Below are 17,284 nucleotides of genomic sequence, written 5' to 3'. Positions count from 1 at the left end.
ACTCCCCATGCGTTGCCATTCCTGAGGACTCAGGTGTTATTCCTCTGTACCCTGTAAATTCACACCATATCCCACCCTTCAAACCGAAACACAGCCATACAAACACAACTGCTTCACGGTAGAAACACGAATGGGACAGAGGTACCCAAGCAATCGACTTTTGTACAAAGTCTCCCTCCAAACTCGCTTTAAGTGTGTCACATACGCCATTGTATATAATCGTTCGAGCGACATTTAGGGTATGCTTCCTGTTTCTGAAATATATTACTTCCATGCGTACCTACTTATTGGGAAATAACTCCATACACGAGCAGCCGCCATGTAAACAAAGTTTGGGGGGATTAGCTTTAAGTGCTGTTTACGAAATAAGATTTCATTACTCATTTCTGTGAACGACATAAAACGAAAATTATTCATTTAATATTTTAAAAATTTACGTTACAGTGTTTTTACGACAACAAAGCATTTTTTAACTCTCTCTCTTTTCTCTCTCTCTTTCTCTCTCTTTCTCTCTCTTTCTCTCTCTTTCTCTCTCTTTCTCTCTCTTTCTCTCTCTTTCTCTCTCTCTCTCTCTTTCTCTCTCTTTTTTGTTTGTTTATTCTAAACTAGTAATGTTATCTTCAAAGGAATTGTTTTTATCAGGACTAGGTGATACGTGTTATCCATCATAATTCTTAAAAAATGTTCATAATTCTTTTATGATCAAAACAATTACTAATAACTAGCTTTTGCCTACGGCTTCTTTCACGTGTGATATTCGATATCTAGCAAAAATCAATTTTACGACTCAGTCTTATAAATTATAGCTGTTGCCCGCGACTTCGTCCGCATGGACTTCAGTTATATTGCGAAATCCCATTACCATTTTTTAGCAAAAGACAAAAACTAAGACGAATTTTTTTTAAAATAGGAAGGCGAACTTCCTATCTTAAAAAAATTTCATCTACATCGTAAATAAAAAAAAATTCTAAAAAGCGTTTCATTTTAATCATAAGCCTAAAAACAAATTTTCATACTTCTAACTTCAAAAATAACAGAATTCCTATACAAATACATTTCAGCCTGCATTTCACCCCTTTAAAAGTAAAACTTCCAAAAACGTCGTAAAGTATTATATTTATTTTTAAATACAAGTCTAAAACTAGGGTTTCGTACTTATAACTTCAATTATATAAAAACTCCTATACAAAATTTCATCTCTTGTTTCACCCCTTTGGGCGTAAATTCTTCAATAATCAAAAAAACATTATTTTTTGTTTTGAACCTAGAACCTAAATCTAAAACCTCATTTGTCTAACTTCTAAACTGCCAAAATTCTACACTAAAACTATAATTATTTCGGCTGTACATTGACATATGAATTAGTCAGTCAATCACTCAGCATCCTTTTATATATATATATATATATATATATATACATATATATGTCAGTCCACTGCTGATCATAAGCCTCCCTCTTGGGGGAGTTTGACAGTAGTTGCCGCCGCTTGGTTGTCGGATTGGCAATCGAAATTAGGCTTCAGAGAAAGCCCTTTTTCATCGCCTCTTATGACCGTCACGGAAAAGAAAGGGGTGGCTTATTCTATGTCGGGACATATATATATATATATAACAATAATGTCAATATGTAAATAAATTTTTAAGCGACTACCAATAAAAGATCAACGATAAAATATTATAAATATCATTATCTTTATAAGTACAAGGTCAAATTATGCGTGCAATCAACATGATAAGCTATTGTATTACAGTATTAAAGAGTATTATATAATATAACACAAGCTGCCCGCTCCGGCTTCGCACAGGTTGAAGGACTTCCTAATGTCATCTCACTCACTCACTTTTATACAAGGACTTTTTTATTTTATATTTTCGTATGATTTTCCAAACATTTTTCTATAATACTAACCCAAACACAATAAGAAATAAAAATACAACTAAACACTTGCAGGCGTTCTGTTTTGATGCATTTACATGCATTCAGCAATTTATTTTTATTTAGTTATATAGACTGACTAACACAGCAACAGTTGTTTTGCTTTCAATATTTAGAATACTTTTTATAACTTAATAAATATTATTAATATTTATTTAGGTGGCAAACAAGCATACGACCCACCACATGTTAAGCATAACTGTTTAACATCTGATGGTACATACTCTATTGTGTCCATGGTTACTACTCATGTCTACAGGCGATGGTTACCACTTTCCATCAGGTGGGCCGTCAGCTTGTTTGCCATTCTAAGTTGTATAAAAAAAACGTAAAACTACGATGACCCTATGCATGCAGACTACATGAGTCTTGGTAAAACCTCGACAAGGAACTTATTCCATAGCTTAAACGTTTGTAAAAGGAAACATCTCTGATACCCCGCTGTACGAGACCATCTAGGCTTACTACTTTTTATCAGGTGGGCCGTCAGCTTATTTGCCATTCTAAGTTTCATAATAATAAAATATTAGATTTTAAAAAGTAAATATTCGAGAAGTGAGTCTGAAACTAAAAATCGTTGATAGATATTTCCTTCATTACTTCATTAAATATTAAAAACAAAGCAATAATCTTCAACAATAAATCAAAATGAAATCTTGTAAATCCAGCCTGTGTCAATTTTTGATGCTGATTAATTTTATTTTCAATAATAAATAATTATAAATAAGCACCTACTTACCCTGCGTACATATTTAGTACACAATGAACTAAAATCTTAATCTCATAAGAATGATAAGTTTATTTATTACAGATAAAAATATATATAAAATGAATCAAATTTTTAAACATGAACCTATTTATAATTAATCAGGTCAAGGCTAAACACATAATAATATTAGAAGTGCAAATATGGCTGAAGTTTTAACAGACAAAGTGATAGTGATCACAGGTGCAGCTGAAGGTATAGGCTACGCGATTGCCGACTCATTTCTTGAGAAAAACCCCAAAGCAGTAATTATTCTAGACATCAATGAGAAGCTGGGCGCGGAATCTGCGCAAACTCTAAACTCTAAATACGGTGGCAACAAAGCAGTTTACATTAAATGCGATGTTACAACTGATTTGGAAGCTGTATCCAAAGAAATATTCGACAGATACAAGACAGTTGATGTTTTGGTTAACAACGCTGGTATTACTGATGAAAAATTGGTGAGAAAAACCGTAGCGCTCAACGTCACAGCCGTATTAGAATGGACATTCAAATTCTGGGGGCACATGAGAAAGGATAAAGGTGGAAATGGGGGAACTATTATAAACGTGTCATCTATTTGTGGATACCGAAGAGATCAGTTCTTGCCCGTTTATAAAGCTACGAAACACGCTATCATGGGATTCACAAGAACTATTGGACATACGTTCAATTACGATCTAACAGGTGTGAGAGTGGTAGCACTATGTCCAGGTTTCACGAAAACGTCGTTAGCAAGTAAAGATAGAATCACAGTCGATCCAGCGATTATTAGACATTACATTAACTACATGAAAAATACTTGCCCTTGGCAAAATCCTGATTCAGTTGGTAAAGCCGCAGCAGAAGTATACGAGAAAGGTGCTAGTGGTACAGCGTGGGAAATAGAGGGCGGTAAGCCCATCGTAGAAGTACCTTGAACAATTTCATTCATTTTTATAGAAATATTAGCTAGTAGTAGATAGAATTTTGGAAAATAATAGTCTGTATTACTTGCTGATAATATAGCTTCCTAAAGGTGAAAGAGTTTTCGAAATCAGTTGAGCAGTTTTTGAGTTTATTCATTACAAATAAACAATCAAGTCTTTCCTGTTTATAATATTAATTTAGATAGACTAGCAGACACGACATAGTTTTATTCCATATTGTCAACACTTTTTCTTATCAATTTTTTTTTATACAACTTAGAATGGCAAACAAGCTGACGGCCCACCCGGTGGAAAGTGGTAACCGTCGCCTATAGATATGAGCAGTACCATGGACACAACAGAGGATACTGTTTCGCCCATGATACCCCCCATGCGTTGCCATTCCTGAGGACCCAGGTGTTATTCCTCTGTACCCAGTAAATTCAAGCCATATCCCACTCTTAAAACCGAAACACAGCCATGGAAACACAACTGCTTCACGGTTGAAACACGAATGGGACAGAGGTACCCAAGCAATCGACTTTTGTACAAAGTCTCCCTCTGGTCAAAGATAAAAATTACTAATCCTGTTATGTTGAAATACTCTATATATGTATACAAATTTCCATTAAAATCGGTTAAGTAATTTCAAATAATACCGGGGTCAAATATCATGATAAGGGATTTTGTTTATTAAATAAAAAAAAAAGTTGTAAAATAATTAGAAAGCAATAATGAATGCCAGAAAAGCAAATTACTATTGACCTGTTAATATTTACTAACTCTTTTTCAATAATTTGTAAATTTTCGAAGCTAGTAATTTGAATAGAAAAAAAAATAACATTAAATTATATTTCAATTCATAAAAATAAAAGTAAAAAATTGGATCATTATAATTTTTCATAAAAAACAAACATCGTCAATAAAATTAATTTATATAAGTATATATTTCAATAATAAATCAATATTCGATAATAAATCAATATTCAACAATAAAATAGTATAAAAATGAAAGATTTTTTAATAAACAAACTAAAAGAGATTTTTTTTTTAATTCTTTCACCTTGTAGAAAGCTACATTGTCAGCGAGCAGCACATTTTGTATTTTATTTGAAAAAATAAATCGTGCGAAGCCAGAGCGGGTAACTACTACGAATAAACTTTCAGATTGTCCAATATTGGTTTTGCTGGAAGAAATCTCTTCTAGAGATAAACTCGCCCTTGTGCACTATTTTATGTCTGTAATATTTTTATAATATTTTTAATGTAAAATAAAAAAAAATATTTAAAATAACTATTAGCATTATTACGATATTATAAACATAAATATATCTATATTATAGCCAAGTTCCAATAATCAATTTAATTAAAATATCCATATTTAAAATTGCATTATTTACAATATTTACTTAATACTTTTTTATGCGCCTTTTTTTATAACACAGAGAGCAAACGAGCATGCGTCTCGCCTGGTGGTAAGTGCCTACCATTGTCCATGATCACCCACAATACCAGAGGCATCACAGGCGTGCTACCGGCCTTTTAAAAAGGAACGTGCTCTCTTCCTGCAGGTTACGATGTCGTATCGGTTCTGAAATACTGTTGCTGGAAGTTGATTCCAAAGCGTAGTTGTGCGTAGAAGAAAGTGCCTTGAAAAATGCACGGTAGAGGATCGCCACTCATCTGGATGGTTGGGATGGAACTTTTGTTTTTGACAAGTTGTATTTATACAATTTAGAAAAAAAAATCTGATGAAAAATGTTAATCCTCGCCTATATACACTAACAGCACTATGAATATTAAAAAATTCTAGATGGTGCATTTTATCATGTGTTGCCATACCAAAGGAGTAAGGTATTATAATAAAATGCGGAGGCTATTCACTGCCACATCCTACCCTTTAAGTTGAAATACAAACATGCGAGAACCTTTATTCCTTCAACTACTTCCTTGCGAAAAAGGAATTGTTTGTAATGGGATCCAGTAGCCCCATTGCTGGCAATATATCCTGTTGTGTCGATTTTCACGCAGTTCCTCCTTTTTTTTATACGACTTAAAATGGCAAACAAGCTGACGGCCCACCTGATGGAAAGTGGTAACTGTCGCCTATAGACACGAGCATACCATGGACGGAGTATACTGTTTCGCCCATGATACCCCCCATGCGTTGCCATTCCTGAGGACTCAGGTGTTATTCCTTTGTACCCTGTAAATTCACGTCATATCCCACCCTTCAAACCGAAACACAACTATGCAAACCCAACTGCTTCACGGTAGAAACACGAATAGGACAGAGGTGCTCAAAGCAATCGACTTTTGTACAAAGTCTCCCTCTGGAAACGATTGTATGATTGTTCTTGTGGAATTTTCACCTATTTTTCTGTCACTGGTGCTTCGCCAGCATAAACCGATAGCGGAAGTGGGTTACCATTCCATTCGTCCCGTTATCAAGTTATCCGTTAACTGCCCACTGCTGTATATAGGCCTTCACCTTGGGTGGGTTTTTTTTTATACAACTTAGAATGGCAAACAAGCTGACGGCCCACCTGATGGAAAGTGGCAACCGTCGCCTATAGACATGAGCAGTACCATGGACATAACAGAGTATACTGTTTCGCCCATGATACCCCATGGGTTCGCCAGTAATTGCCATACTTGGCAGGCGCGATAGCAGCCGCAGTTAGGCTTTGGTGCCATTTTAAGAGGGACGCTGCTGCCCATGTTTTGACCATTAAGTTCCCTTAGTTGCCTTTTACCACACTTACAGAAAAGAAAGTGGTAACCCATCTTATGCCGGGACCATACGGTGATGAAATCACCATTTAATAAAGAAATTTTATGTTTTTTATGTTTTATGGCGAAAATTGATTCATTGATTTTATGTAAAGCCCGGCTTGTAGTTAAAATGTATTCAGAAAACTTGCTGAAGGCAAATACTTAAGAGTACATAATGAGACTTATCAAAGTAACAATTATACTGTGCCGTCCATGCCGTTACGAGCAGTGAAGTCTATAACGGATCCTTTAATTATTCAGTAAATAACGATTAATATGTGTATGTATATATGTGTGTATTTATATATTATATATGTGTATATATACCGACAAGAGTTCGAAAGTCTTAAATGGAAAGAGAGTATATATATATATATATATATATATATATATATATATATATATATATATATATATATATATATATATATATATATATATATATATATATATATATATATATATATATATATATGTCCCGACATAGAATAAGCCACCCCTTTCTTTTCCGTGACGGTCATAAGAGGCGATGAAAAAGGGCTTTCTCTGAAGCCTAATTTCGATTGCCAATCCGACAACCAAGCGGCGGCAACTACTGTCAAACTCCCCCAAGGGGGAGGCTTATGATCAGCAGTGGACTGACAAGGGTTAAATATGCCCTTAATTATATTATAAACTATAAAAAAAAAATTGCTATTGATTTTTCTTATTCAATCATAACGAAAATAGGAGGGGGGAAGGGATAACCAGATCTGGAACCAGAACCAGGGATAACCAAGGTAAACCCGATCGAAATGAAGGGTAAGGGGTTGTCAGAAATAGGGATTATCAACCCTATTACAAAAAATATACCCTATCAGGTCGACCTCCTCACGGTTCCCCCTGGAAACCATAGTGATTGGTTCATTGTTGAATTTGTGACGATGGGCTGACTGACCTGCATCATCTTCACTTATCATCCCTCACTGGTGCCCCGCCAGTGTACACCGATAGCGCAGACGGGGTTACCATTCCATTATCATCCATTAAAAAAAACCGGAATAGGAACAAAGTAAAAATAATGTTAACTATAATAACTCATTCATAGATTAAGATCAGTACCTAGAGCCTCTTTCAGTGCCTTTGTTATATCACGAAAGTAGCAAACAAGCATACAGCCCGTCTGATGGTAAACTGTCACTGTAGCCTGTAGATGCCTGCAACACTAGGGGTATTACGTGCGCGTTGACGACCCTGAAAAACTTGATATGTCCTTTTTGAAGAACCTTATACTGTAGTCTCTAGGGAAAACTTCGGCAGAGACCTCATTCCAGAGTTCACGAGAGAAAACTGCTTTGAAACCGCACTGCAATGCAAGCACTTTAAGTTCTAGCGTGTTAAAATGAATTCTTTATCTATGAACAAGTGCTAATAATGTACAAATTTAAAAAGTTGTTAATCGCTTCTATTTTTAAAAAAGCCCGCGCTTCGAATTTTAAATTCATATCAAATTGTGCACCGACGTTAAACTTCTCTTTTTAAAGTTTACAAAAAGGCAACAATATAACAGTTGTGTAATGCATAATGAGGATTGTTGGTAGCTACGACAGGTGGCAAGGATGGGGGCGTGGTGCGCGAGGGAAAGACTAAAAGCTTTGCAACATTAGTTCCCATCAACTGCGTCGGAGACTTGCCGTGAAGATTCACGGAGACGAAATATTTCGAACATGTTGGTCCGAATTTAAAATTTTCTTTTAATTTTTTTTTTAATTACGTCAAATTTTGAATTGATTGGTAGGTAGATATTTAGCATATTCGAACAACTAGTAGAATAGAAGGTTCATGTTTGCGTTATCAAATATCAATATCAATACATGTAATAAAATTATAACTGGTCGCTGTCTGTACATGGAAGATATATAAGAAAAACTATTATACAGGGGCTTTATAAACGCAATTGAACACAAAACAATTATTTTTAGATTTTTTGTCTATTTGTCTGTATGTCGGTTTTTCTGTACTTTTGTGAACGCTGATCTCAGAAACAGCTTAACCGATTTAAATGCGATTTTCACTAATGCATTGCGGTTTGCTCCACTTAACATTTAGTGTTTGTTTTATTTCAATCGATTCACAAATAAAAAAATTATATCAAACTAAAGAATCACATATGAAATGCTATAAAATAACCGATCAGTTGAATTGGTTGAAACTTTATGTAGGTATTACATATTATCATTTAAGTATATAATACAATATAAGACCTGATTCACGAAGAGTTCCAATTGGAATGATATACGGGAACTACATAGAAGCAGGCAACGCCGCGGGAAATGTCTAGTCATTAACTAAAACGACATGGGATTAATATTATAATCGGTTTATCAGGTTGATAGCGACTAGTATGTTTAAATATACATATTAGTGTATCAATGTAATGCTTACACGATTGCATTTCCAACCTAATATCTAATTGTTGTTTTCAAGATTGCGGTATCTAATTGTGACTGGCAATAGATTAGAATGGAATCGATGTGGGGATTACATTAGAGAGTAGACGCGCGTAGAATCGTTCATCTATTAGTGGATTTCGCTTCATTATAACAGTTTCGCTCAGCAAAGAAAAACAATCGCATTCGAGTATTCTGACACTTCCCTATGGTTGACTGGGAGAGAATGCTTTTAGCATTAAGTCCGCCATGTACACATATATGTACTAATGAATAAATAAATAAATAAATCACAAAATTAATATGAAACAAATACAAAAGGAAACCCTATTCGTGGCTTAATAAATTGGTTCAGTGGAATATACCATTATACAGATGGCATCCTTGTTACAGAGGTGATATAAATATATTCGTTTAAGAAGGCGGAACAAACATTTCCCAACATTTACCTTCACTGCCCTGCTCCTATTGATCGTAGCATGATGAAAAGTATACTATAACCTGCCCAGGAGTATGAAGAATAATTGTACCAAGTTTCGTTAAAATCCGTCAAGTAATTTTTTGGTTCTATAACGAATATACAGATAGAGAGACAAAAATTTTACTGATTGCATTTTCGGCATCAGTATCGATCACTAATCACCGCCTGATAGTTATTTTGGAAATATATTTCATGTACAGAATTGACCTCTCTACAGATTTATTATAAGTATAGGAGATAACTGCCTCCCTGTAACGTGTCTACTACTGTAATATTGTTACTCTAAGTTTAATTAAGTCGATTGTAAGTATTGACGATGTCTTGTGCATTTAGTTAAATCTTGTTTTTACTTGTGAAAATCTATAATGGGCTTTTTGTCTTTACTGTTTTTTTTTATTATGAAATTTTCTAGCTGCTGGTTTGTTAAAAAAATGAAATACATATATATGTACATCCACGTATCGTTCCAAACTTTATCTTTTATTATCTCTCTCTCTCTTCTTCCACTTCATTACTGGAGGTCGTGTCCTTGAAAGTTGTCTGTTGCCTCTCTTATGATGTTATTCCATTTCGCACGGTCTTCAGCCTCCCGCAGGGCAACTGCAGTTGACAGTCCCGTAACGGCGGTTACTTGGTCCGACCATCGACTAGGAGATCGTCCGCGTGGTATTTTTCCCTCTATCTTGCCTACAACCATTAGCTTGTCCAGATTGTCGGATTTTCAGATCTTTAATTATATTAATATATTAATAACAACACATTTTAATCATACGCTTTTAGAAGTTTACCAGAGGGAGACTGTACAAAATTCGATTGCTTGGCTACCTCTGTCCCATTCGTATTTCAACCGTGAAGCAGTTGTGTTTGCATGGCTGTGTTTCGGTTTGAAGGGTGGGATATGGCGTGAATTTATAAGGTACAAAGGAATAACACCTGAGTCCTCAGGAATGGCAACGCATGGGGGTTATCGTGGGCAAAACAGTATACTCTGTTATGTCCATGACACTGCTCATGTCTATAGGCGACGGTTACCACTTTCCATCAGGTGGGCCGTCAGCTTGTTTGCCATTCTAAGTTGTATAAAAAAGGCGTACAGTATTAATAAATATATTGTGGGAGTTTAAATTTATTTAAAGGTGAAACATAATGAATCGAAACGCAGCAGTAGCATCCAGTTCGACGCAATACATTCCCGTACGCGTCCGAAGTTCCGCGTCGTAAACCGCCTGTTTTCACAAAGTTGTTGTACACTTTTATTATACCACTATGTGTGGGTATATCTCGGGATTTTTGTCGTAATTTTAAAGTTACACTGGCTTAAGCATTAGCCAGGTGTAATGGAGGTAAGTGAGTTTTCATCGCATGAAAAAAGTACATTCAAGAACACATTTTGTTGGAAATTAAATATGTATTCTTATTCACATTGTTACAGTATTTTTTATATTAATTACTACTCACACAGATATTTATAATTAAATAAAATAAATTAATCAATTTAAAAAAAATTAATAAACATACATATAAAGTTTTCTGTTTTATAGTAGACGGGATTTAACGCGATCATTGAAGTAAACTGTGATAATTTACCTATTACATTATATATATATATATATATATATATATATATATATATATATATATATATATATATATATATTATCCGTTATATCCATTATCCGTCCACTGCTCGATATTAGCCTTCCCTATAGACTGCCATAAAGAACTGTTTCAGCTTGCGTATCCTTCGGGCTATGTCGATTATTTTTGTACTTTTGCAAATATCCTCGTTTCTGATTTTCTGATTCACGCAAAGTGACTCCAAGTAAAAGCTATTATATCGCATTAAGTCCCGATTATGTGTATATGTATATATATACTATACCTACGTCTAACTGGGGCTTGCCCTGTATTATTTAGGCTGCCCCGTCTTGTAAGATGTCATGTCTGACACCCGCATCTGGCCCTATGCGGTTTACAATCAAATTACTTGATACCAGCCTTGTTATCTACGAGTATAACAAGGAGATTTATTATCTTCTATGTACCGTCTTAGTCTAATTAGGTGTAGAAGATAAGGAGCGGAGTTCGATTCTCGATCGACGAATCAATATTCTGACAGTAAGTTAAATACAGATGTAGTATTTATTATTAAGAGTATCTATCTGTCTATCTATCCTATTTAAGAGCTGCACTCTTGTCGGTGGAGCTCTTGCCATTCACTACGATTTTCTTTGAGTCTCTTCACCTCTTCATAATTGATTAAGAGTATAGAGAGATTTTTTTATATGTTTATTTATTTATTTGTAATGAATAAATTTAAAATTACTTAACCGATATTAAAAAAAAATATTAATCTAAAAAAGGCTAAATTATTAAAGAATACAGTGTTATTATTACACTAGTTTTATTAAAAAAAAATGAATAAATATTCTTACGAAAATAAATATATTCTGACCTAAAATATCAAAAATTTACCTGTTAAAGTTAAACCTTGTAAATAAAATTCTCGTATAACAGTGTTTGTGGTTAAACTCCTCTAAAACGGCTCGAGCGATCTTTATGATTTTTTTATGTATATTTAGGTAGGTATGAGCATAGTTCGTAAAGTATATTTCATCCTGCTGGGTGGCCCTATCCAAAAAGTGCGTTTGCATTACTGTGTTTCGGTTTGAACGGTGGGATATGGCGTGAATTTACTGGGTACGGAGGAATAACACCTGAGTCCTCAGGAATGGCAACGCATTGGGGTATCATGGGCGAAACAGTATACTCTGTTATGTCCATGGTACTGCTCATGTCTATAGGCGACGGTTACCACTTTCCACCAGGTGGGCCGTCAGCTTGTTTGCCATTCTAAGTTGTATAAAAAAATAGAGCGCATTAGTACCTGTTTCATGATATAGCTATGTTGGTTTGAGCACGTGGAAAGAATGTCACATGAAATGATAAAATACATATATTTACGAAGCGAAAGTAAAAGAGCGCAAGTATCAATGTACATTTGGACTAATCTTTCATCATCATCAACATTTCAGCCATTACCCGTCCACTGCTGGACATAAGCCTCCCCATAGACTGCAATAAGAAACGGTCCTGAGCCACCTACATCCACTGACTTTTTGCAATGCATTTGAGGTTATCACTCCATCAAATAAGAGCAGAGGTTCTACACAAAGTTTTGCTCTTACAGGGTCAACTTGGTCGTGTACTATTCGAGGAAAGAGACAAATTTTTCTGGAAACTTAGGTAAAATGAGTTATAAGAATGAATGAAGCAAGAGATGTATGTATGGACAGAGGTCTGCAGTCCTTAGGAACGACAACACACGAAGTGTTGTCGTTCAGAAACACTGTGATGCAAAGCATAAGTATTAGAGTGTTTCTGTTATGTCCATGGTGCTGTTCATGTCTACAGGCGACGGTTACCACTTTCCATCAGGTGGACTGTCAGTTTTTTCTTCACCTTTCAAACTTCTTCATAACATATTTATTATCATTGTTTTAATCAAACCTAAACAAATAGCATTCATCGACACGCTTCAACGTATTTCAGGTCCTTCATATCCGGAATTATTATGGTACAGAAATTGTTGAAATAGCGAAACGCATCTAAATTCTCTGTCTTCCAAAACCTAATACTTACGAGTAAGCTTTACAATTTAAACTTGAACAACAGCGGTTAAGTTCCCAAAGATACCAGAGCCCTGGCGTAGTTGCAAAGTGGGGAACTTTTGGCCGTTTGATACAGGACGGAATTATTCAAAAACCGCGAGTGGGCCCTGCAAAGGTTCCAACTCGGAACTTGTGCAGTTCAGATAATGTGCTCGCTGATTGATTACCCGGCGAGGCACTTGTTGGGTTAAATAGTTGACAAACAGCAGAATTACACAGTTTAAATTTGTTAACGTTCTATTTATAAGTTACATGATATATTGTATTGTACTATCTCGCTTCTTATTTGTATTAAAAATGTGAAAGTTTTTTAATGGGTGACAATGGAATGGTAACCCCACCCGCGATATCGGTATACACCGGCGGGGCACCAGTGAAGGAAGATAGGTGATGATGAAAAATGTTTTCTATTGCTATTTTTAGTTAGGTTTTCGAGCTATCGAAAAAGAGCTAGATTTTTTTTTAACACAGGGGTCAAACGAGCATGCGGCTCACCTGATGGTAAGTGACTACCGCCGCCTATGGTCACCCACAACACCAACGGCATTGCTGGTGTGCTGCCGGTCATTTAAAAAGGAATATGCTCTAGATTATTCCATTTTTCTAAAATTTATCCAGTATATTGCATAGTATAACGTACTTTTTTTTTATGAACAATAATGGAATGGTAACCTCGCCTGCGCTATCGGTATACGCTGGTGCCCGTGAAGGATCTCAGTCCATCGTGATGAATACATTTGTAATTCAGTACGATGGTTTCCTGCGGGGACTACGTAGAGGTCGACCTGGCTGGGTATATTTTTTTAATGGGTGATAATGGAATGGTAACCCCACATGCGCTATCGAGATACGCTGGCGGGACACCAGTGAAGGATGATAGGTGAGGATGAAGCAAGTCTGTTGGCCCATCGTGACGAATTCAACAAGAATTGTTCATGATGGTTTCCAGGGGGAACCACGCGGAGGTCAACCTAATAGGGCATATTGCTAGCTATGGGGCTGTCAAACTCCATTGCTAACAATCCCTTTCCCCCCGATTGGGTATATTGCTAGCAATAGGACCCTTAGTCGCTATTACTAACAATCCCTTCACATCATGAAGATGTTTAGATATTTATTACTCAAACGGTTAGACAAATTTTAATAAAATTTAGCACAGAAGTCGAGCGTATTCCAGTCTAATTTAATACATAAAATGTTTTCTATTCTATTTCAGACCAAACTCGTGCATTATATTTTTAATATACTTGTGGCACAACTATAACGTAACTTAACAATTTTATACCTTCACTATATAAACACACGGTCTTTTTCTTTTTAAACTAAGTGACATAACTTATTGTTACAGCACTGGCCTATATAGAGGACTTTCTGGTACTGGAAAATATATAAAAAAAAAACTTTATAAATATATAAAATAATACCAGAGGGAGACTTTGTACAAAAGTCGATTGCTTGGGTACCTCTGTCCTATTCGTGTTTCAACCGTGAAGCAGTTGTGTTTGCATGGCTGTGTTTCGGTTTGAAGGGTGGGATACGGCGTGAATTTACTGGGTACAGAGGAATAACACCTGAGTCCTCAGGAATGGCAACGCATGGGGGGTATCATGGGCGAAACAGTATACTGTGTTATGTTCATGGTACTGCTCATGTCTATAAGCGACGGTTACCACTTTCCATCAGGTGGGCCGTCAGCTTGTTTGCCATTCTAAGTTGTATAAAAAAAAAAAACTTTAACTATTCAACGGCTCTTCCTTCGTTATTTCAGGACAAAGCTTGGCATAAAGCGTAAGCTACATATGAGAGTCGACTAAATTTTTTTGGTATTGCTGTGCCTAAATAAATATATAATTAAATTATTAGTTTACTAACCAACTGAGTCGAAAGCTCTCAAAACTATGTAACAAATAGCAGGTAGAATATACAGGATTGATACCTGCTGCTGATTTTCACCACCGTACAACCCGCCATAAACTAAAGTTTCATCCCAACCACCTGGACGAGTGGCGGTCTTCCACCGTGCGTTTTTCAAGGCACTTTCTTCCACGCACAACTATTCTTTGGTATAAACTTCCAGCAGAAGTATTTCCGAACCGATACGACAACATAACCTTCAAGAAAAGAGTATATTCCTTTTTAAAAGGCCGGCAGCACACTTGCAATGCCGCTGGTGTTGTGGGTGATCATGGGCGGCGGTAGTCACTTATCATCAGGTGAGCCGCATGCTCGTTTGCCCCCTGTGTTGTAAAAAAAAATATTACTTCTTACACGTTGCGTTGCAGTTCAAAAAATAAAACTAATAGAAAATAAAGAAAGAAAGAAAACATTTATTGACAACAAAAAAAAGTTACATACATTATGAATTAAAAAAAAAAAATTTACATATAAAATGATATCGTGGTGAAATAACGAGGCATTCGTTATGGCACGGGTCACTAGTTAGGCTTGCTCGTTAGTGCTACGCTATCAGAAATAATTATGAACACTTTTGAAAAAAAAAAAAAAACATATTTTTAATTACGCTCACTCGCAAGTCTTGTGTTGAGTGATTTTACATTTTTACAACGTACCGTTTCTCCGATTATTTAACTTTTTTCTTTTTTTAATTTTGAAATAATTCTAGATATCTTTAGTATTTTTTTTTTAAATCTTATACGTTAAGGTTCCAAGTTTCTTTTTGAAGTAGTCAAGTATAGTTTTGGAGTTCAACCCCAAAATTTGACAGTCATATCTTCCATTTAAACGCAGCGCTGGAAAAGGATGGAAGGTAATTCCTTCCTTATCCAGCGCTAGAAAGATCAAGTTAGTAATGAAGAGGTCCTATTTAAAGTTATGGTAAAAAGACAATATAGTTATAAAAATTATTAAAATGTGAAGCGAGAAAATGTTGGGACAATATTACCAATTTATGTTCAGCAGTGGTGCTAATACAACTAATTCCATACATACATACATACATACATATTTGCCACGCCTGTCTCCCATTAGGGTAGGCAGAAACAATGGAACGCCAAATGCTAACGACATCGCTTATAACTAATTCCTAATAATATAATAGTGTAAATTTATAAAGATATTTCAATACTTTTTACTCAATCACGTTTAAACAACAGGACGAATTTAAATGAATTTTAATGTACGTGTAAAACATATCTATGATTAATGTATAATGTAACTAGCAACCCGCTCCGGCTTCGCACGGGTGCACATTACAAGTACATCACATCGCATGAGAATACAGAGGAATAGATAGATAAATAATTTATTTGCATTACTTACAGCACACAAACAGCACTTTTGCTGTTTGTGTGCTGTAACACAAATGCAAAGTGAGAAAAGATAAAAAAAAAGATACATGTACAAAAAATTAAAAAGAAAACAAAAATAAAATCAGAATGCATAAAATGAGTAACAAATTTTTTTTCATGCGTGTGCCACAGTAATACAAAATGGCCACAACTCAGCTTTTTGCTGAGTTGTGGCCATTTTGTATTACTGTGGCACACCTGACTAACACCTGAGTGAATAACTCCTGAGTCCTCAGGAATGGCAACGCATGGGGGGTATCATGGGTGAAACAGTATACTCTGTTATGTCCATGGTACTACTCATGTCTGTAGGCGACGGTTACCATTTTTTGCTGGTAAGGGGATCCGGGGAAGCTTGCTTGCCATTCTAAGTTATATAAAAAAAAATCCTCTAAAATTATCAGTGTTTCTCAACTATATTATGCATGTACTATACATATAAACCTTCCTCTTGAATCACTCTATCTATTAAAAAAAACCGCATCAAAATCCGTTGCGTAGTTTTAAAGATCTAAGCGTACATAGGGATGGATAGACGGGAAGCGACTTTGTTTTATACTGTGCAGTGATGGATTAAGTTTCCAATTAACAACTGACTTGAATTCAACTGTTTTTAAATAATTTTTGGAAATATAGAAAGCTATATAATATATAATATAGATAAGGACTTCCATTGTTTTCTCATTGTGATTATTTCTCGTAATTGTTTATATTTATAAGTTTACTATTTTTTTTAATGGATAATAATGGTATGGTAACCCCGTCTGCGCTATCGGTATACACTGGCGGGGCACCAGTGAGGGATGACACATGAAGATGAAAATAGGTCAGTTACACCCATTCTGACGAATTAAACTAGAATTAGTCACGATGGTTTCCGGGGGAAACCACGTGGAGGTCGATCTGACAGGGTATATTGCTAGTAATAGGGCTATTTGACCCCATTACTAACAATCCCTTTCCCCCCATAAGTTTACTATTGTAATCTTTTGGACTAAACAATGAAGAGTATCTATCTATATTATCAG

General features: G+C 35.5%; 1 protein-coding gene across 1 annotated transcript; it reads left to right on the top strand.

The window, feature by feature from the left end:
• The first annotated feature begins 2,803 nt into the window (after positions 1-2,803).
• LOC113509545 (15-hydroxyprostaglandin dehydrogenase [NAD(+)]-like) lies at positions 2,804-4,990 on the top strand. The gene has a single exon (XM_026892883.3). It carries the CDS (start codon positions 2,846-2,848, stop codon positions 3,602-3,604), a length of 759 nt encoding a protein of 252 aa, XP_026748684.2. The 5' UTR covers positions 2,804-2,845; the 3' UTR covers positions 3,605-4,990.
• The last annotated feature ends 12,294 nt before the right edge of the window (positions 4,991-17,284 follow it).

Source organism: Galleria mellonella, unplaced genomic scaffold, assembly GCF_026898425.1.
Source record: "Galleria mellonella isolate WM207_F2 unplaced genomic scaffold, CSIRO_AGI_GalMel_v1 utg116, whole genome shotgun sequence".
Lineage (NCBI taxonomy): Eukaryota > Metazoa > Arthropoda > Insecta > Lepidoptera > Pyralidae > Galleria > Galleria mellonella.
This window is presented reverse-complemented; position numbering and strand designations above follow the sequence as displayed.

Excerpts from the sequence above, each read along its gene's own strand:
- LOC113509545 (XM_026892883.3), top strand. The coding sequence starts at position 2,846 with ATGGCTGAAGTTTTAACAGACAAAGTGATAGTGATCACAGGTGCAGCT.